Source organism: Orbicella franksi, chromosome 5 (assembly GCF_964199315.1).
Source record: "Orbicella franksi chromosome 5, jaOrbFran1.1, whole genome shotgun sequence".
NCBI classification, from domain to species: domain Eukaryota; kingdom Metazoa; phylum Cnidaria; class Anthozoa; order Scleractinia; family Merulinidae; genus Orbicella; species Orbicella franksi.
The window spans coordinates 1,720,965-1,742,785 of record NC_138149.1 but is presented as its reverse complement, the minus strand read 5'-3'; the positions used below and the strand labels follow the sequence as shown (position 1 = coordinate 1,742,785).

The 21,821-nt window shown below is 36.4% G+C and overlaps 3 protein-coding genes across 5 annotated transcripts in view; 2 read left to right on the top strand and 1 right to left on the bottom strand.

The window, feature by feature from the left end:
• The first annotated feature begins 432 nt into the window (after positions 1 to 432).
• LOC145487322 (octopamine receptor beta-1R-like) lies at positions 433 to 3,625 on the top strand. Its single transcript, XM_081466078.1, has one exon. It carries the CDS (start codon positions 1,347 to 1,349, stop codon positions 2,298 to 2,300), a length of 954 nt encoding a protein of 317 aa, XP_081322204.1. The 5' UTR covers positions 433 to 1,346; the 3' UTR covers positions 2,301 to 3,625.
• Positions 3,626 to 6,029: 2,404 nt separating this feature from the next.
• Positions 6,030 to 15,636, bottom strand: LOC145488510 (testis-expressed protein 10-like). Its single transcript, XM_081467393.1, has 14 exons — positions 15,353 to 15,636; positions 12,948 to 14,316; positions 12,376 to 12,511; positions 12,056 to 12,237; positions 11,409 to 11,586; positions 10,521 to 10,606; positions 9,747 to 9,822; positions 9,615 to 9,651; positions 9,144 to 9,227; positions 8,934 to 9,014; positions 8,314 to 8,372; positions 7,328 to 7,608; positions 6,615 to 6,736; positions 6,030 to 6,338 (listed from the first exon to the last, which is right to left on the bottom strand). Exons 1-14 carry the CDS (start codon positions 15,542 to 15,544, stop codon positions 6,246 to 6,248), a joined length of 2,976 nt encoding a protein of 991 aa, XP_081323519.1. The 5' UTR covers positions 15,545 to 15,636; the 3' UTR covers positions 6,030 to 6,245.
• An 86-nt stretch (positions 15,637 to 15,722) lies between these two features.
• The window catches only part of LOC145488506 (transformation/transcription domain-associated protein-like), a 53,740-nt gene continuing 47,641 nt past the window's right edge, over positions 15,723 to 21,821 (top strand). For all 3 annotated transcript variants that reach the window (XM_081467386.1, XM_081467387.1, XM_081467384.1), the window contains exons 1-13: positions 15,723 to 15,841; positions 16,593 to 16,705; positions 17,068 to 17,117; positions 17,722 to 17,797; positions 17,929 to 17,963; positions 18,674 to 18,745; positions 19,029 to 19,061; positions 19,214 to 19,297; positions 19,659 to 19,715; positions 20,148 to 20,315; positions 20,413 to 20,487; positions 20,629 to 20,717; positions 21,316 to 21,551. In XM_081467386.1, the coding sequence (XP_081323512.1) occupies positions 16,594 to 16,705; positions 17,068 to 17,117; positions 17,722 to 17,797; positions 17,929 to 17,963; positions 18,674 to 18,745; positions 19,029 to 19,061; positions 19,214 to 19,297; positions 19,659 to 19,715; positions 20,148 to 20,315; positions 20,413 to 20,487; positions 20,629 to 20,717; positions 21,316 to 21,551 (1,087 nt within the window). In that variant the 5' untranslated portion in view covers positions 15,723 to 15,841; position 16,593. The remainder of the gene's footprint in view (positions 15,842 to 16,592; positions 16,706 to 17,067; positions 17,118 to 17,721; positions 17,798 to 17,928; positions 17,964 to 18,673; positions 18,746 to 19,028; positions 19,062 to 19,213; positions 19,298 to 19,658; positions 19,716 to 20,147; positions 20,316 to 20,412; positions 20,488 to 20,628; positions 20,718 to 21,315; positions 21,552 to 21,821) is intronic.

Below are 21,821 nucleotides of genomic sequence, written 5' to 3'. Positions count from 1 at the left end.
GTTGTTTAACTAGTCCTATTGAAATGAATGGGCGACGTGAATTTCGGCAAGTAGTCCCAAAGCTGAATTAACCATTGACAATATGTGACCCTTTTTAGAAATGTTACTACAACCCAAAAGATCTTTTGTAATTAAACTCTGGCAGAAAACTTAAACGAACAGTTGCTCTAACTACTAGCTTCGGTACATAAAAGTACTTGAATTCAAAGGCTTGGTTCTACAGTTAATAAGCTGCTGAATTTCCTTTCAAAAATTTCCTTTCAATACCAGTTATGGTTAAACACAGAAATAACAAAACTATGGTAATTTTATGCCTTATGACAACTGGCTGTCGTTAAATGGAACCTCTTGAAAATTCTCTCCGGAAATTTGAGAACTCATTTGATGTCACGGGTTGTTTGAGTTTGAAAAAAATACAATACTTTTGAAAGATCGCGCTCTTTCACGTGTAAACTTTAAGCAGATGCCGTTGTTGCTTATAAAAGAAAGCTTAAGAAGTTTCCAAACATGTATTGTCAACGGCGAATAAATATAAATTAAAGCATCAAGTAGTGGGTGATCTTCACCTACTACTCATCTTTTTTCAATTTAGCAATTCCCCAAGCCTGACTATCAAATAACAACAATATTTTTAATGCCGAAACTCTCCAGTGAAGAGATAATAGTTTTTTCGCTCAGTTTCAGCTTTTTACCCAAAGTAACTGTATTTCGGTGAAGTCACCTCAAATGCGCAATACGCTGTTGTTGCATTGGCGTGGGGTGGAAGGTATTAATGAATCCTTGATGATAGTTTAGCAATATAACTTTTAGGTGGGAAACCGTATTTTCGTTTCCTTAATCACATATGAATAGTTGACTGTTGACTTTGGCTGCCTATGTGAAAGCTACTTCGACGACTGAAAGAGTGGTTTCCATGTTTAAAATTCATAAGTTACAAATATCGTATCACACAGGTGCTTCATTCTTAACTGACACGAATCGTGTTAAATTTGAATACAAAATACAGTCTAAGTACAGATGATGTGGTTGCTCGCGCGATCTACAGATAATTTTACCTTTTTTTTTCATAACCTGTTGAACTCACAGTCCGTTGCAGCTTTTGCCCATTTTGTTTTCGGATAGGTAAACTTTATTTATTTATAAAACAGGTCCGAATATTCGGCTTACACCATGAGAGAAAATGAAAGTGCATATCTTTTGAATTAAGCAAGGGCTGTCTCCGGTTGACGTCATAACAGCAATTAAAACTTCCTTGGGAGCGTATTCGTTTCATAAACGGAGGTGTCCCTCGCCAACACTAATTTGAGGCACAAGAGGTCCTGAAGAAGAATTCAACCGATACCATCATGAACGACACCCAACAAAGATTCACAGCACTCGAGCAAGAGCTTATTTCTAGAGGGAACTGGTTGGTTGGTATTGAGTCTACGATCTACCTCGTCGTGTTATTGACCGCCGTCCTGGGAAATATCATGTTAACGATAGCAGTTTTCAAAACTCAAACGCTACAACGAACGCAGAACTATTACTTGTTATCTCTGGCAGCCACGGACATCGTTATTGCGATCACGAGTATGCCGCTGACACTTGTGGTGTTCATACAAGGGACATGGCCGTTTGGAAATTTCATTTGCCAACTGCAAGGGAGTCTGATCTCGGTTTGCTCCACTGTTTCGCTGCTTACCTTGGGCATGATTGCCGTGAATCGTTATGTGAAGATCGTATGTTTACCAGGCCTTTACCAGAAGATATTCAGCAAGAAGAATGTTTTCATATCCATCGCGATATCTTGGATTGCAATAACGTTGGTCACGTTTGTTGCATTTTCGTTTGGCGAAACAGTGTTTTTTTATCACCCTGGAAAGGGTATATGCTGGGCGAAGGTGAACCTCAAAAGCGCATTGGGGTTATATTGTACTATAACGTACTCCCTTAATATGTCTTTAACGTATTTAGCAATCTATTTCAGTTACTATAAAGTGTTCAGGAAAATCCGCGCGCATTTTGCTCACGTCGCAAACTCTTCTCTTCACAGCGACAGCTCAATTGCCTTCGCTGAGGAGGTTAAGGTAACAACAATGCTATTCGTTACCGTAGTCGCATTTATCATTTGTTGGATCCCCACAAACATTGCGGATCTGTACGAGATCTTTGCTGGTTATTACACCCTACCTAGACAACTTTATTTTTTTAACATCTTTACACTTGCATGTAGCAGTGCTGTCAATCCTCTGGTTTATGGATTCATGAAAAATGAATTTAGAGAGGCCTATAAAAAAGTACTATGTGGAAGCGGTTGAAGATTGATTATATATATACACTGTATATGTTACAACATCTTTCATTAAATAATTTTATTTTATAATTTATATAGGTCAATTTTAGGTTTGCGTACGAAGTCAGTTCAATTTCAATATAGAATTTAGAGGTGACTTTATGCAAATTTCGGTGAAAAATCGCCAGATAGTAATTGGAATAATCCTCCTTTATAGTTTTACAAAACATATTAAGCGCATTATCGTGTCACTACTAATTTATCATCGTCACTGATTGCGCTGTGACTTCCGAGGTCATCTGTTTGGGCAGTGAGAAAAATGCGAAAACCACTAATTGCATTGACCATAAGAAGGGAACTTATGTGTGTCATAAAAACCATTAATTTAAATCTTTTGATGTATTCTGCTTAATTTATTATAGAAACTCCACAAGTCCAAGAAGGGCGGCTTCACTTTCCGTAGCGTAGTTGCGTGAGCGAACGTGAAAATATTTAACTGTAAATGTAAATGTATTCATGAGCTTTGAAAAATATTTCTTTCGTCGCAATATATTGACATAAGTTTCTTCATAATGAGGTTAGAGAATACAGTAAGATTTGAAGAGTCAAATGACAACCTTTTGTATAATTCACAAGATCGGAAATAAATGGCTAGAATGAAACCATTAGTGTTGGTGTAGGGGTGCAAATTAGCATGGCGTCCTATTAAGCCCACACATTGTGATTATCGCTTCCTATGTACTTAGTCGCCTTTTAAATGGAATCAGCTGCAAAGATTGGGCAAATGCCTTACCTTTTCTGTGTACTTTATTTCTAAAGTTGACATCCAATCCAACAAATGAGAAATTTCACCAACCTGTCCGAATTTGTGACCGATTTTACATCAATTTTTAATTAATGTAAATTGATTTTGCAAGTTTTCCAAAATGTTTTGGGGGCATATTGCTGGCAAACAGAATGAACAACTAAGCGTTTTGAAGATCACTCATTTGATAATATTTCATCGCAAACCTAATGAACTTTGGTCGCGTTTTTAAACAGAGTGAAACCTTTTAACTTCACAGTACTGTAATACTTAAGAGTAGCGAAGTAGACTGAGTTTGTTATTTGTATTACTGCGTACTAGATTGCAATTAATGTTAAAGTGTTTAATAATAAAAATCATCTCTGATGTTAAGAGCTTTTTTAAAAGAGCAGAACACGGACTTTTTATCTGTTAGAAAATTTGACTTAATCTTTTACTGCCTTTGGCTGAGAAATATTGCATACTAGTCTTTTTACACAACTGGCTAGACACATTACAAAAATATGTTTTTCAATATAATCTGCTTTTTATCAATTTATCTTTGAAATTGTATTTAAACAAGCAAAGGGATTGAAATAGATGGGAGTGTAATTAAGAATTTTCACTTCGAGTTATATTTGAAAATTATCTTATAATTGCACGTGCCTTTCGGGCACAATCTGCAATGACTGCAATTTTCAACTACACGTCATACGATTACTCATTTTTATTATTAATTTGCATTATAAATTAAAACTTAACGATAAATTTGTCTTCTCTCAGGCAATCAAATTTTCTCGGTCAAATAATAACACATGAAATCTGTCTTATTAATATTACAGTTAAATTCTTCCGTAGCTATGGATTTAGAATCGCAACTCGATTAAGTCTTGAGCGAAGACACTTTTGACTGCAAATTGTGTCGTTTCATTGTATGCTTTGAGATGTTGACTGCAAAATAGTACTTTTGTCATGATAATTATATCTGATTAATACAAACGTAAAACATTCGTCTATCAAGAAAATTTAAGACTACCTGTATTAAAACTGGATTTATTACAGAATTATGCCCAATAAAATATCACAGGATTACAAGGAATATCTTTGTTCCTTTTTATGACATTAATATGCTCATTTTCAATAATCAAGCACGGCATGTGATGTTGGCGGTGTAAAAGGTTCAACAGCATGAGTCACGATTAAAATTATCCAAGACAAAATTTCTTTCAATATTTTAACCGCAAATAGAATTCGCATGGTTCCCCAAGCAATTAAAGACTCTACCTGTATTGAACTGGATTTATTTTAGAATTATGCCCAATAAAACATCATAGAATTACGAAGAATGTGCAAAGACTTGTCATTTTGTTCATTTTTACGACATTAATTTGCTCATTTTCAATAATCAAGCAGGACATATGATGTTGGCTGTGTAAAAGGTTCACAGCATGAGTCATGATAAAATTTCTTTCATTATATTAGGCGCAAATAGAATTCGCATGGTTTCCCAAGCAGAAGTGTTTTTATTTTTCTGAGCTGTGTAAACTTTATTTTGTTTTCAATAAAGAAAGAATGTTAAAACACGAGACACGTTTTATTTGCTTGAAAAATAAAAGACGAAAATAAATCTTGCTTGCACCGATGAGATCTAACCAGTTCCGTGATTTAGTTTGAATTAAAAAATATAGATATTAATTACGTAATGTTTACCTCTAGTTTTAATCCTTAACACAAAGATATTAGATAACGGCGCTCCGTATCTCACTAATTAAATGTGTATTTTACATACAATTAGCTTTCGAAAAAACGACTGCGTATAAATGCTACGAAAAATCAAATCGCGGTGTAAAAGGTTCAACAGCATGAGTCACGATTAAAATTATCCAAGACAAAATTTCTTTCAATATTTTAACCGCAAATAGAATTCGCATGGTTCCCCAAGCAATTAAAGACTCTACCTGTATTGAACTGGATTTATTTTAGAATTATGCCCAATAAAACATCATAGAATTACGAAGAATGTGCAAAGACTTGTCATTTTGTTCATTTTTACGACATTAATTTGCTCATTTTCAATAATCAAGCAGGGCATATGATGTTGGATGTGTAAAAGGTTCACAGCATGAGTCATGATAAAATTTCTTTCATTATATTAGGCGCAAATAGAATTCGCATGGTTTCCCAAGCAGAAGTGTTTTTATTTTTCTGAGCTGTGTAAACTTTATTTTGTTTTCAATAAAGAAAGAATGTTAAAACACGAGACACGTTTTATTTGCTTGAAAAATAAAAGACGAAAATAAATCTTGCTTGCACCGATGAGATCTAACCAGTTCCGTGATTTGGTTTGAATTAAAAAATATAGATATTAATTACGCAATGTTTACCTCTAGTTTTAATCCTTTACACAAAGATATTAGATAACGGCGCTCCGTATCTCACTAATTAAATGTGTATTTTACATACAATTAGCTTTCGAAAAAACGACTGCGTATAAATGCTACGAAAAATCAAATCGCCAAATGGAAACGCAGACGACAAAAACGTCCTTTGTTCAATAAAAAACGTGAAAAATACTCAGCAGTACTTACTGCCTCAACTCCAAGCTCCTTTACTTTTTAATAGTGAAATACGGCGAACTGGGAAGGACTCTGTGGTCAAGGAGGGGCGCATGTGAACAACCTAGCCACAATGGAAACAAACAAGACTTTTTCAAATCTATTCGAGAAAAACTGGCATTAGAAAAACAAAATGGCAGGTTGAATAAACGGAGAGAAGAGAAGTGGAGTTGGGCCATGACAAAACGTGCGTTCCACACTCCTTGTTCGCGACATTACAGTCAAGTTGAAACTACGAGCTCTTGTCAGAAGTCGCAAACTGCCAATCACGTGTTACAACTGTGGGGCACTTCAAATCTCGCCGTGGTTCGTGACTTTTTGTTGCACATCTCGTAAGCTTACAGTAAAACGAAAAAAAAAAAAAAAAAAAATACGCCAAAAAATTCAAGGATACTTGATTTTATTTATGTATTTCTTGTTTTCGACCATAACGGCATACAGAGCGTAGCCCTATGTGAAGCCCACCACTGAGGCACCAGGACTCCTGAGGTAGTGACAGTGCGTAGGCTCTCGTGACATAGTAATTCTGTGAGGTGTTTACATTCTCTGACAGCTTCTCTGTCGGTGGCGATCATGTCAGACCGGCTTCCACTTTAAACAAGGAATACTGATACTGAAGATCAGCAAACCACTGTTTATGACAAGACCCAGCGTCCTTTGAGCTCTAAAAGGTAAAAAAAAAAAACGTATTTAGATTTAAACCTTTAATCCACCTACACCAGCTGATTGATTGAATCAGTGTCGCAGCAATGAAGAACGAGAGGAGTCTGGGAAGAACACAGGGATCACTCTCCTGAGTCCTCCTATTTTTCCCTTGCCAGTTCCCGCGTTTTTTCGCACGTCGAGCGCAAACACAGGGAAAAACCTTCGTTTTGTTGATTACACAGAATGGAAGCTTGCACACAGTATGGTTTAATTTTGTGTACACAAACTAACTTACCAAGATACGAGTAACAAGAAGCTGTAAAACGTCCACTGACTGAAGGAGAACCTGTCTCGCGTCAGAACCCAACAGTTTAGTGAGTACGGCTGCGCAGTTCTGCTTGACAGACTCGGAGTTTCCTACAGTTTAATAGGACATAACCAAAATCGAGCTGTTAAAGGAATTATTTTGGCCACGTACAAAATAACCTGAAAATAATAGACAGAGAAAAACACCAAAGAGATAATAAAAACCACAAGGGAACAACGATGGTTGAGAATGGAGAAGATTAACACGGATTATAAACGACGCACTAGAAAAATTTAGGCTAAACTTTTCAGCCACATGTGCTCGGTTAGTTCTGGGCTTTGTCAGGCTCCTGGCTTTGTTCAGTCCGACACTTGTACGTATTGAGTAATCAGAATCAAAAAATTTCAAATAAAAAAAACAAAGAAAAACAAAGAAAAACAAAAAAACAAAACAAAACAAAATAATCAGTCCCTCACTCTTTCAGGGCTAGTCAAGTGCATGAGCCCGCTGAGACGCTCGAATATTAACTCATACCAGGAGACTGATCCTATGTTGTGTTTCTTTGGCAGGATCACTCAGATCATGACGCATCAAAGAAATTGGCTAATCACTGTCCAGAGTGGAATCAAGGAAGTCCAAAAGAACGCACCCTAGGTTATAAAAATTGGGACTAAACTGTCAAGAATCGCATACGGTGATACCTGACGTGATTTTCTGCAAAAGCGACAGCATATCGGTGATAATTCCTGGAACTGCCGCCAGCAACTCCACAGCTGCCTCAAACAAGTGCTTATTCACAAGTGAAGCTATACTGCTAGTTGAGTCGCTGTTGTTAACTTCCAATGCAACACTCGATGAAGTCGTGCTTGCACAGTGTTGTAAACAAACCAGAGTCAACGGTACAAGATTTAATAACAGGTTGGCTGGTAACCTGCTGCCCAGGCTGCCTAGAGAGTCTGATGGTGAAGTCAATTCCACCACACTAGAAGTAGCAGGTAAAAAAAAACAACAATGACACAACATTTACCGGTAAGTAATCTAATATACGTAATCTGATAATAACTGATCCGCCTAGATCAGCCTAGTGCTACCAGCGGATCACTTTTACATTTGCATTAATTTCTACACGCAGTTGAAATTAAGTTTGTTTTTTGAAACAGTGACATGTAGTGATAAGTGAAAAGATGGTGAATTTTAACTTGGTTATGAAATGTGAAAGGTAAATTGATCAACAGGACATGAGCATGGGACAAAGAAAAAAAATCAAAGTCCCTGACGGGAATCGAACCCGTGACCTCCCGAGCAGCGGGCGCGCACTCTATCCACTGAGCTACAAGAACTCATGAAGAGCAAGGTCATTTAACTGATTCCTCTCGGGGACTCAGATTTTTTCTTTGTCCCATGCTCGTGTCATGTTGATCAATTCACCTCTCACAGTAATGTGTACTTCTTACAATGATAATGACCCGATTGCTCCTGAAAATATGACAACAATTCAGGTATGACCATCGCAATAATAAATGAATTAATTGATTTTTGAAATTATCCTACTGAGTATTGTAAAAACACTACAGCAACCCATATCAGTATCACAGGGGAGGGGAGAAAGGGGGCAAGAAGTAAATGTAATTCTAAGCTAAGTTGTTGCAAAATTTTAACTGATTATCATTTTTCTTAGAACACTTACCATCGAACCAACCATAAAAGGCTGAGTGCTGCAGATACAGGAAGAACTTTAAAGTCACGCTGGTGAGAAAAAAAAGGAGTAGAAGAGATCAAGCATATAATCTATATTACAGGCAAATCTTTATTTGCAACTGTCATATTGTTTTGGTAATAACATGGGCTATTTTCTTTCAATCTTATTGAAGCACTCCAACAGTTTCCAATTGTTTTTAAGGACCAGAAGATTAGCTAGAACAAATACTTATGAGTGGGAACTGCACAGGGGCCAAATGGTTAGTTCAAGTCCATGCATTATATTCTGAAGCAAGATACTTTACTCTCACAGTGCCTCTCTCCACTTAGGTGTAGAAATGGATAATGGTGGATTTAATGCTGGAGGGTAGCCCTGCAATGGACTAGCATCCCATTCAAGGGGAGTAGCAATACTTCTCATCGCTGCATGCTACAGAAACCAGAAGATCACGACACTTGGTCTGACTCTGAACGTTTTGTAGCCAGCATGACATTAACATGAAATTTCATATTGCTAACCCACTCCAACAAATAATATAGGCAAAGTTATGTTAATTGCTTCACACTAAACAGATGCTGATGAACACATAAATATGTAAATTATCCTACCAAATATGTTTCCAGCTGCAGACCCATATGCTGTGGTAGAAGGTTAGGCTGATGGCATTGCTTGAAGCACTGGCACACTGCCTAAGAAACAACAAAAGATTTAATATACAAAAATGCACTTTTTATAGGTTCGCTCATAAAGTTTGAATTCTTAAATACACTCTTCAACTAAATTAAAATCACAAACACAAGTTGGTGATTTAAAATTACCTGTAATTTCATCTGATGAGTCTGCCATAACTTTAAAACATTGCTCTGTGGACCCTTGGATAGTTCATGTTCAGTTTGTTCTTCCTAACCGTGGACAGAAACAAAAACTAAATCAAAAATACACACCATACTTACTCTGCTAACAATACAGGTTCTTAAAAGATAAACTGCAAAGCAATACAGGTCAAAAAAGGTAAAAACAAACAAAGACCAGCCCTACCCCTTGTGGCCTATTTCTCCTCTGCTATCAGGATTAAACAAATATCAAAATAACGCTATGTGTAACCTAAAGCCAGAAGAAAAACAGGGCCTGTAAAGGGTCTATTCAAGTGTTTTTTTCCTGTAAATCATTTCGCCATCAGTCATCTTTATTTAAAGAGGGTGACACACGACAGTATAAACTGATAAACTAGTGGCCCTACGTCATTATTTTGCAAAATTTAAATACTCTGTTACGACATGTATGTTCACCTGTGTGTTTTCTTCCACTATGCAAAAGCTGCAGTCTCTAAAGCCAACAAGGAAAAAGAGGTGAGCACATTTTAATAACTGGTATGGAGTTTTACGATTTTCAAGGCTGATCAACACTAAACATGTTCTTACGTGAAGTCAGTCAGCTTGTGGGTCTCTGCAAGATTTGTTGTGTCTTGATACTCAGTCAACTGTTTCTTAGAGAAGCCTGCAAGGTCACACAAATCAACATTTTATGAATAATTTTTGCATTCACTATATAATTTCTGAATCTTGTTTTGCCCACAAGTGCAAGTGCTCCCAAAAATGGGAGTGTATCATCAGAAGTGTTCAAAAAACCCTTACACCCGAAGGTAATGGAAAATGGAAAGTGCCCCAAAGGAAAATGGTACAGAACTATCAATCAGTTACACTAAAGTTGGTCTTGACCTATAATTATCTTCTATCACTGCAATATTAATAACTACTTATTAACTGAGAGTGAGGTCTTTACAGGAAAATCTCAAACCAAGCCCTTGTCCTATTGACCTTGCTATCGCTCGTTCAATACAGCAAGGTCAAGGTTTGAGATTTTCCCGTAAAGACCGAACGTTTGAGGTTAATAGGTTGTTTATTATATGGCATTTTGCTTTGTCTCTGAAAGCCCCTAATTGGCCCATGGGCATCACGGGAGAATAATGCTCTATAATTGGCCGATCAGAGCGCGCGTTATTTTGGCTACAAACGCAAACCATATAATAAGTTGTTATAAGTAATGTACATGTGGCAAGCAAGAAAAATACCAGATAAGAAGAATGCAAGGTAAAGTCCAGCACTGTAATGCTAATTCCTAGCTGAGCCTGTTGCTATAACTAACAATGAATTTGAAACACACTTGTAAAGCAAAATAATTAACTTCTCACGCACCTACTGCTACATTTATAAGAACACTTGAGTATGTTTCAAGAGAAAATGCTGCAGGGTGGTACATAAATCCTTGATAGCCTGGAGACCTACACAGAAAACACCACATGGATTGGTAAGTTAAAAGGCAAAGTCAATACAAATTTAGCTCATCCATCATATTTCCTCCACTTTGAAGAGGACAAATTATTGGTAAATGAGCTAGAACGTGAAGTTTGAGGACACTGTTCTTAGGTATATGTATTTAGTGAAGTTTGCCTCAAAAAATAATCATACAAAATTCCTATAAGATGTCTGTGTCAAAATCTATTGAATCTGCTTTAATGGTAAGTAGCATTTTTTGCCCATCTTAATCAAGACTTTGCAACAAAATCTTGATTTACCCTCCTGTAAATGCATAAAGAAAGGCTAAAATGACAAAAAACAAGCCTGATGATGCAATTGCACATCTGATAAATCAGCTTTCATATATATTGGAGTCAGGTTTTAAATGCACTGTTTCATAATACAGTTGATACAGTATATGTAGTAGAGAAAAATGCATGTAAAAATCTTTCCATTGAAGTTTAGCAAATGAAACAAGCATTTACAAACGATTCAGGTTTTTCCCTGTATCCAAATCGTCGAGACTTCCTATCTAACTATTACACTATCAGAAAACAGATTGTGCAAATAAAATGTATGGAAATATAACCCTAGACAGTACTTTTATATGTGGCAGGTTAAAATGAATTTCAGGTCAAAATGATATTAAACCAGCCTCATATGTATCTTTCTTTGTTCCATATTTATTGTCATAATCCTAAACAAAGCAAAATACAAATCAAACTAGTTTGAACTCAATTTCTCCTGAAATCATTTTAAACTACATGTACAGCATAAACAATCAACCTGTAATGCAGGATTTGGAGAATGTATTGAATCACTGATAATCCAACTTGACCACCATGACAGCAGCACACAATGTTTTGTAGCAAACTGTCATCCAATGATGGAAGGTGAAACAACAGCTCCACTGCTGATCTCTGAATGGTTTCACTCATGTTTACAAAAGGTCCACTATTCTTGGCTGAAAAAAAATTCATAGAATTTATCCAAACATGTAAATACTGATTAAAAAATAAATTCAACTGTCTAGGATACTGCTTTGTGTTACTAAGCCTTGTGTAAACAATTACTTGTACAGCAATCCTTCATAGGAAAAATATATGGCAACTGTACAGGTTACCAGAATACCAAGCAAGCCCCAGTCACACAGTCCATTATACAAAAGGAAAGCCATGTTTTGGTAATATTTGTCCCTGTGATACCCTTTCTGTATGTTGTTATGGGTAAATGTACCAGTCACCATGATCTTTTTTTCTATGGATTGATTTCTGAAAGTTATTTTCAAGACCACTTAGCATTCCTGAGATGACCGAGATACTTTCCCACGACCTAATTACTAAGCAGTATTATAATGTATATCGTATCATCGTATCCCCCAAAATAAATTTATACTCAAAGTATCACAGATTTCTACAAATCAGAAAACCCACAAAAGAACAAGGACAGATGAGCCAAAAAGTTGTGATCTGGTTGTGGGACACATTGCACCATTGCCTTTTTCATGTCTCTAAGGACAAGTTCTGTCATGCTTGGGCTGGCATCCTTCAACAGCAGCAACACACTTGGCAATCCTTGGAGCCATTTCTGAACCACTGCATGTACCTCTTCATGTCTATTGTAAACATCAAAAATTGTTGAATAAAAATGATCATTTAATCTATTGGGATCAAGAAACTCTAGAAAGTAGGAAGAGCAGTGCATTGACCTAAAGGTGTAAGTATTATGTTAAACTTGAAAAGGAGAAATTCACCTTGACACATCTGGGTTCTCAGGAAATGCAAGGCTGCTAAAAAACACCATCAGCATCTTCTTTGTCCCACACATGATGTGGCTGGACTGGTACAAGTTGAAAGTTGCACTGAGCAGTTGTCTTGCTGTATCAGAATCTTCAAACAAATTAAAAAGAAAAATACTACTAGATTTTAAAAAGCACATTTTATTATACTGTATTCATCAGTTTACTTCCCTGGTGTCTACCATAATTGAACTCTTTTATGTTTAATTCACACAGACATATAAACATGAAAGACACTTTTAAGCATGTGGTTCTGAGGCTTCGGGTAATACAACAAAAGAAATCACATTGAGGTTATGGGATAACTAATTAATTTCTTATGTTTTATTCCCATAAGCCTCAGAATTTAAGGTAGTATTTAAAGGGAAAAGGTGCTGCATTCTGCCATGGCCTTTCTTTCACTCATAATTTTCCCAAAATCACTCTTAGCTGAACCTATGTCGTATTATACAGTATTTATTGGTTTGAACATGCAGATTTGATAACATGGTACCACGCATATGCTCATACAATTTGCAATACATTACCTTGTTTTCCACAAAGAATCTGATGAGCAAACTTGATTAAACTCTCCACATGCTCTGTCTGAAATTGTTGAGCCCAAGCACCTCCTTTTGCCTTCAACAGCAGTGATTCTATAACAAAGTCTTCAAGTTTCTGAACTGCAGAATGATACTTCTTCTTTAAAGCAACATCATTTCTTACAACCTGTAGCATTACTTCACAGATTGCAAGGTTTAGAGTTAACACAGAAGAACTGATTTTATCTCCCACATCCTGTTGAGATGATTTTCCAAACTTCTTTTTCTCTTTCTTAAGCAATGGAGTATGACATGCTGTGAATGGAAAGTGGCTCATAAAGTGATGATTAAGTTCTCTGTATATATCAGGCAGGAAGTTTTCGACTTTAGTCTGCTCCAGGATGTTGGAATGCTTTGTTTGATTTCTTTCAGCTGCTTTGAAAATAACTTTGAAAATTTCTGCTATAGCTAACATGACATTGATGGATGAAGGAGACATCACACTGTCTGGGAGACCAGTTGTCACTTGGGCAGGGTTACATTCAACCCAGCATTCCAACAGTAAAGGCACAATTGTTTCCATGAAATCTTTCGTTTTTTGGCCATCAGTTAAAATATTGGACTCACTTCCTGTGTTTACTGATTGCATACCAAATGTTACGGTGTTGTCAAAGGTGAAGGGCAGTAACATTGGTTCTTCAACAGAATGCTGCAAAACCTGAATTTGTGTTGGTAGATGCTTCTGAAAATGAAATATGGGTTTGCTGCTTGATACATCAACATGGTTCATTGATGTAAAAGAGCTTTCTGCTTGGCAAGAATTTGTAGAAGATTCCAAGGCTTTTAAAAAAGCTAACAATTGCTGTAGGACTTTTAAACGTGACCTTAAAGAAGAGAGTTTTCCCTTTGGATTCACAGAAAGTCCTTTTCCTACTTTTTGCTTTAATCCTTTTGACTTCTTAGTACCTGAAGTGCCCTGATATGAAATCATGCCAACAAAGTTTTGAATCAGCTGTGAAGAACTAGTCACCATTAAAGTTGGGAAGTATTGAAGACACAGTTCTAGAAAACCAAGCGAGTCATGCTGAATGTCATCATAAATGTGTGTCATTGCACAGCTTAAGTGAGCCATGACGATTGGAGAAAATGGGGCCATCCTTTCCTGTGGTACCAATGGAAATATAAAACAGAATAATAGAAGAAGTGATTGCCGAACTGATGGGTCGCTGTCTGTCATTTTCTCGGCTACTCTTTTGGTTATAATTCCAAGATTTTCTTCCAGAAGATTCTCATGGAGCTGAAACAGATCCTTAAGACCAACTAGTGCTTCCTTTCTCATTGTGACACTGTAATGGCCCACTTGGGCAAGTAAATCCTATAAGAATAACAAAAACACTAAGCTTTTACCTAAGCAGTAATATTGATTCTTTTAACCCATTGACTCCTGTGCTGGCCGTAACCGACCGTGACGAGCCTTGGCCTTTCTTCCACTTCTGACGTCATCACCTTTGACCAAAATTGGCATCATCTATGCTCAACTTCTGCAGGAGGAAAAGATCTTTCCAGTGATATCCAGATCAGAGTGATTGGCCCAATGGAGCCTGAGATATGCACAAAAATGCTCAAAAAGTTGAGTCAAAAACTCAGAGGAACATTTCCTGCCACTACACATGGCTACTCCATGGCAAAAATTGCCTGTCACGATGATGCCTTCTCAGAATGTTTTAAACTGGAAGCAAGCCCAGAAGAAGATCAATCAATGCAGCAAAAGGAAAAGAGTAGATTTTTGAGTAGATTTTTGAGTAGATTGGAGCTAATTTGGCCCATATCCAGCCTGAAAACCTCCAAAATGACCAAAAAAATGCGTTTTTGACACAAAGCTCCAAGAGTCAATGGGTTAAAATGGCTTTTAACTCAGTTAACTTTTTGTTGTTTCTACCTCCTTCAGTTTAAAGTTTTTTTCTTGTTATCTTTTAATTACTAAATGTTCAAGATTGGTTATGCTGTTTAATCACACAGTCAGAATTTTGGTAGCTCAGTGGCTGGGATAAGTGTGATGCGTGTTCACTTTTTGCACATGACAATTAAAGTTCTTCCGTCCTCCCACAGAACAGAAGGATAGCACGTTCAACTTCAATGTTCAAGTCATGTTGGCTTTACTTTCAGTCTGTCAAATAAATTCAAAGTGCTAAAGAAAGCACTAGCAATTTTTCCTAGATTTATATGTCCAATGCCATGATGCAAGCTGTACACACAACATAATGAAATTAAAGGGTGGAACAGTCAACTGAAAGGAAACGCTGACTGCACAATTTTCTTCTCGACCCCACCTCTAACTCCTTGAATTGTCGAAGGTTTCGTCTGATACTTATAAAAGTTAACAGAGAGTCATAACAGTATGAAAGCCTTACCTTCAGGGTTTGATTTCTTTGATTTGTTGGTTCACTGTCGAGTTTCTGAAGCTGGTTTGGGATGAAAACAGATCTCGATTTGAACGAGGTGTCAGTCGCATTCTGAGCAGGTTGTAACTTCTTTCCGACTTTCAGCTTCACCTTTTGGAAGTCCTGTTCCTTCAGTTTCCTTTTCCTCTTATTTTTCGCCATGCTGGATAAAAATGGCGAAGTGTAACTAAGAATAATCCCAGGTTGTTATTGCTTCTGCAAAATGTGCTCTTTACACGTGTTTGTGCGCCGGCAGAATGATGAGGCAGCAGCTCTGCGTTACCGAGGAAGCGCACAATCAGACCGTCAAATTTGAAGGTCTCCATTCAGTGATGACTTCATGTAACACACACTGAGGGACAAGAAGCGGAACAAAGATGGAGGTGTTCATGAGATTGTCATAGTCATGATCTTCTCAGAAAAATGCATCAGTTATCCGGCCAGTTAGCTTAAACTGAGGTATGGCAATATCTAGTTAATTCCGTTCTTTGTCGATCACGTTCTTAATGGGATTGACAAGTGGGTTCATCGACGAGATTTCAAGTCTAGTGTTGTCAGTGTTTGACATGTCTTGACTTTCCGTGGCTTGTGTCCCGCTTTGTTGGAGCGTTTTGTTATTGTACATGTAGAAATTTATACACATTTTAAATGGAGAAAACCCACATAGATTTGTTAATTCGTTTCAGTTCAATATGATGTCATATAACTAGGTTAGATTTTAGAATTGTAAGGCTGCAATAATCTCGTTTCCATCAAAAATTCATGCAAAACATACATGTAACTTAAGCTTAAGCCTTAAATCTTAACTTTGACCTTATCTTTGAAATCAGTTGCTGCGTTTATAACGTATCTTCTGTATTAAAGTTCTTAAGTTTAATTTCGATTTAATTTAATAAGCGGTAATGCTTTTTTACCGACAAGCTAGCTATATAGTGTAAAGTTAATCATTAACCTTTGAACACAGTTTGTTACTAAACGGCGTATAAAGCTTGTATACATCTATTGATACTGTAACTATAGTGTTTATGTGTATATGTTGGTATTTTTAAAGTATATTATCGTTATATGTGGGCAAGTCTGCAAAGTAAGACCTTAGAATTAAGTAACATCTCCTTTCCTCTGTGTGTTAAAATGGTAATCAAGTGAACAAGGAAACAGGAAATGTTGAGAGCAAACCACATGCAGTACTGTTTGTTTTCACACTATGCAGGATGGCAGCTTCAGCAAGTCCTACTTCGGTTACCTCTCCGCAGGAGGCAGGGCCGGCAAACATCATCAAGATGTTTACTACATACACCAACATTTTAACAGAGGCCTCCATGTGTAAGTACAGCAGAGAACTATAAGGGTTCATGGTGCTAGAAATTTAAGAAAGCACTGGCAATATAAGAAGTTGATCTATAAACTGCAGAGCACAGTACACTGTAATGTTAACACCACACAGTTAATACAGATAATTTATTTTATACGCCATATGAGCTGGACAAGTTGTTTGATTGAACGTTACACACACACACTTGTGTAAGCTGAAAAGTTCCCTAAGACTGAAAAATTACATGTAAGTCATGACCTGTGTTAGATCTTTGCATGATTTTTTTTTATGTATATTGCAATACACTTTTTCTAGAATTCCTGTAGAAGCTAAAAAGTATATCAATATTTTTCTTACTTGATAATTTCTAAAGCTGAAGAGAAAAAGTTGAAAGCTGCACAAGAAATCAGTGAAAACTTTGAGGTTGGTATTTTATTTTGGCCACAGTTTAACTTGTAGCTTTCTTCCTTGATGAAGATGCCATTTTGAAAAGATCTAATCCACGAATGTGAAAACTTTCAGTCAAAAACACCATGGCAACTTGTACCATACACATTATATGTAACTGTAGTATGCTCTAGTATATCATGTTTTTGATGCATATGGCAGGCATGGAAGTCAGCTACTGAATACAAATTCTTCAAGGAACTTTTAAAACACTTCTAGTTTGTCCCCTGTGTGCCTCATTCTTTAAATTATGCGCGAGAGTGGTGACGGTATGGTAGATGATGTTTTTGATGCATTTGGCCTGGATGTCAGCTATGACATAAAAATTCCCACATGAAATTTTTGAACTACTTCTAGCTTCTCCCTTGTGCACCTCAGTATGTAAATATGCACAGGAGCAGTGTCCCTGTGGAATGAGATATCTGTGAGGCAATCATGTTGAACCTCACATGACAGTATTCCCCTTGGCTATGCGTAGAGATGTAATATTTTTTTTTAGAGAAAAAAGGTATTGACTCAGCATCTTACCATAGATATCCAATTGATGTAGTAATAATTGTCAGTACTGTTTGTTTTGTAGAGTATAGTACAATCATCAAGTTATTCAGCATTTCTGGAACACTCAATACCAAGATTTGTTCAATATCTTAAAGATGGTAAGCAGTTGTTTGGTTAATAATAATCACAAGTGTTTTATAATTCTTGGTGCAAGAAAAGTGGTCTTAATAACTTGTTAGTATGAAATCCTTATTTTGATTCTACATTCTTTTATATCAAAAAAATGTAGGAGAACCACAGTTTGTTACTGAAGTTCCAGCACAGGTAAATATATTTGACTTTAGTGCAAGGAAATATAATCTCCAATAAAGTGTTTGATTTTTCACAAATTACAGAACCTAAACTCTGTAATTCCCAAGATCAACCAAGTGAACATTAATTCTCCTTACAATGTCAATAGATTATTGAGCAGAGAGCTGATGACAAGAAAGAAAATGATCAACTATTCTGTACTTTCATGGCACGTATGCAGGGTTCTCATTGATTTAGGAACTGAATGGCTAGTTTCATGAAGTAGACGGCTGATACCAATTTGAATGGCAAAGGGACAAACCTCTAGGTCTGGGAGCATGCTCCCCCCAGAATTTTGAAATTGGGAGGCTCTGAAATGATATTTAATGCATTCTCTTGGAGGTGTTTCCTAAAAATAATCAATTTTTGGAAAAGGTCATGAAACTCTGTGAATATTAATTTTTATTCTACAGTGCTAGTGTAATCAAAAAACGTACACCACACTCTGATCCCATGCCCCCTGTTAAGCTACAGCCTTGACTGTCCTAAGACAAAGATAATCAAAGTTCAGCCACATTCCAAAAAAAAAAACAATGTTTTCCAATTATTTCACAAAAAGTAGGCGGCTCAGAAATTGAAGTAGCATAGCTGGTTTTTTAGCTGGCAGCCGGCACTTAATGAGAACCTGCATGTGTATCATTTAGTCTATGTTGATTATATTCTGATTTCCTTTCTTTTGACAGCAACTCAGAAAACTCTTGCTTGAGATTCTGCATCGTATTCCAACCAATGAACATCTGAGGCCTCATTTCCAGGTGCATTTTACTGCTAAAATATTACATATTACATATAGGATACAAATGCAGTCGCAATTGCTACAGATGCAACTCATGGAAGTGTATCAGATACTTGTACTGGTTTGGACAAGATACTTGCTGAGTTTGTTTAGCGCTGTACACTTGTACTTTATGTACAATTCAAAATAGTTAATGTTTACAGAGGAATAAAAAAGTCAGACACATACATTGTATTAGTTCTGATTTAAGTATACCTGTAGACATGTATCTAACAGAGTTTTCAAATTTCTTTATTTTGTAGTCCATACTTTCTTTGATGTTTCATCTACTTGAGGTGAGTAAGTGTTTGTACTTCATACCAGTAGGTAACAAATATCTGTTCATTTGTTTTCCAAATTTACATGTAACTTCTTTCATTTTTAAAGAAATTACTAATAATAATTAACTAAGTTATTAAATTATCATTATGATATTTAACTTGCACAGATTGAAAATGAAGAGAATGTGTTAGTGTGTTTACGGATCATCATTGAGCTTCACAAGCAGTTTCGACCCCCTTTACAATCTGAGGTAAGTAGTAATTCCAAAGTAACAAATTATGATTTTTAAAATGAATTTCTCACTAATGCATGCATTTTCAATCCTGTAGGTATATGTGCTGTAGAGAGTTAATTAAATGATTAGAATTAAGAAAATTGTTATTAAACTGTGGATAAGAGCATTACTGCAGGGTGACACTGTGTAAAGGGTTGAATTTGATGAGATTTTCATGGTAGGACAGATGACAAACTTTTGTTAACTCACGTTAATGATGACAAATATGATGATGACAATGTTCACTTTGTAATTTGGAATAGAAGGGACATTGTTAACGACATACTGTTTGATTGAATAATTAAATGCCATTTTTGTTGTTTTACAAATATTTCAGATTCAGCACTTTTTGCAGTTTGTGAAGACAATTTATAAAGACCTACCAACAAATGTGGTATGATTCAGATACATGCAATGTACAGTTGAAATGTTCAGAGTAATCTTTAATAAGAAGTTTTGCAGCATCAATATAATGCTCAAAGTATTTTTGTTGCCGGTTTGCTTTACAATACATTATTAAAATCTTGAGTGAAGTTCAACCAGTTTCGTAGTACTTACAGCTTTTAAAGCTTCTTGCAAGACAACTGTCTCGTCTCAATTCAAGAGTCATGTCTCTGAAATTCTCTCAATGCAAGATTGCCGTCTTGAAACTTGTGAGAGGTTGGTACATGTAACTTACTTTTGAGTAGTAATTAATGCACATGTATCAACCACATTGACAGCAGTTACAGTATTACAGTAGTTTTGACTATTTAGGCCAACATCTTCCTTTACTAATAATGAGAAAAGATACTGACACTTTCATTTTTTTCTTCTCTTGTCTCAGAAACAATTCTTTGATGTAGTGCCAATATCTGCCACTGGGTTCTTACCACCTGAAAGCAATGCCACTACCACGCCAACGACCACCACCCCTGGAATAAGCAGTGGTGCTGCATCCACTACCTCCCCCCTCAACACAGGAGATGTGGGGGGTGGTAAGAGTGGTCAACAGGTTTGTATTGTGAAAGTCTTCTTAATATTACGATCAAAATAAATATAAAGTAGAAGAATGTAGAATTTCATTTGATGAACATTTCTTTTTTTTTCAGACAACAATTCCTAAGGCTGTGAACTCACTGAAAGTCTTGGCTGAGTTACCAATCATTGTTGTGCTTATGTATCAGGTAAAACAGTGTTTTTTGTTTCTAAAAAAATTGTACAATCATGCAACTTTATTCCAATCACTTAATATTATGTACCTAGTTTGCCAACCTTTGTTTTAGTTGTGTTTTGTATTGATGTAGTGCTTTGTTTTGTTTTTACAGTTATACAAACAGAATGTCCACAGTGTAGTAGCAGACTTTATTCCTTTGATCATGAACACCATTATTTTACAACCTTCTCTGGCAGCAAGGTAACAATTCATTGAAAATAGGCTTGTTTTAAGGTAGCTGGTCACACACTCCAGCCCTTTTGAGTTCTTTTGAGACCCTGAATATCCCTGTTGTTTGTCCTTTGGGCAATGTTCATTTTCCTACCGTGGATGCAAATTGTGGAATGATCTTTCCAATGACTTGAAAGTAGCAGGGGATGTGAACATTTTCAGGCACCGTCTACTGGATGTGCTTCTAAGTTGAAAAACTATGCATGCCTGGGAAAAATTTTAAAAAAATTAATTTTAATTTCTATATAGCTCTGGTACATTATTTAGCTTTTCTGTGTTTTGTATGTTTTTATATTATATTGTAGTTAATTTTGTGACTGAAAAGCTCAGATTGGGAGTTGCAATAATTGTACCTTATACTGTACATGTGATTTTATGGTACAATATTGGTATCAAAGTCACCATTGACATGATATAAGCTGTTAAACTCCCATAATTTTAGCATCACATGCTCGTGACTATAATTAAATTTCCTGATTTTTATTATTGAATTGTGACTGACATACATTGCATTGATACAACTAAATGTATCTAGACTGAGCTGATGCAATTGGATTTTACCTTTTAGAAAATCTCCAACTTTCAATAAAGAGGTGTATGTTGATTTTGTGGCTGCACAAATCAAAACACTGTCTTTCTTAGCATACATCATCAGGATCTACCAAGACATGGTCAACACATACTCACAGAACATGGTTGGTGGAATGTTGGGTCTGCTGCGGTACTGTCCACAAGAAGTTGCTCATCTCAGAAAAGAATTGCTGATTGCTGCAAGACACATTCTGGCCACAGATCTTAGAAACAGTGAGTAGATTTTCCCATTCACATATCATTTTGTCTTTTGGAGTTTAAAACTCTGATCCATCCCCAGTTCTGTCTTAGGAGTCACACACATGTGGATTGTTAGCAAGGATGTGAGAATTTCTTCTCCCACTTGCCAGGTGCATCTGTAGGGTGCAGAATCTTCAGGCTTGGCTGTTGGGCAGGCTGTAACAGTTTTATGATGTACCAGCCTGACCATCATTCTTAGTCGGCCACCAAAATTACATTTTGTATTTAAAGTTGCAAAAAAAT

Bases quoted from the DNA above. Each gene is read 5' to 3' on its own strand.
- LOC145487322 (XM_081466078.1), top strand. From the start codon at position 1,347: ATGAACGACACCCAACAAAGATTCACAGCACTCGAGCAAGAGCTTATT.
- LOC145488510 (XM_081467393.1), bottom strand. From the start codon at position 15,544: ATGGCGAAAAATAAGAGGAAAAGGAAACTGAAGGAACAGGACTTCCAA. The intron at 12,238-12,375 runs GTGAATTTCTCC...TGTTTACAATAG, and splicing joins GAGAACCCAGATGTGTCAAG to ACATGAAGAGGTACATGCAG. The intron at 10,607-11,408 runs GTTGATTGTTTA...TTTTCTGTGTAG, and splicing joins CTCCAAATCCTGCATTACAG to GTCTCCAGGCTATCAAGGAT.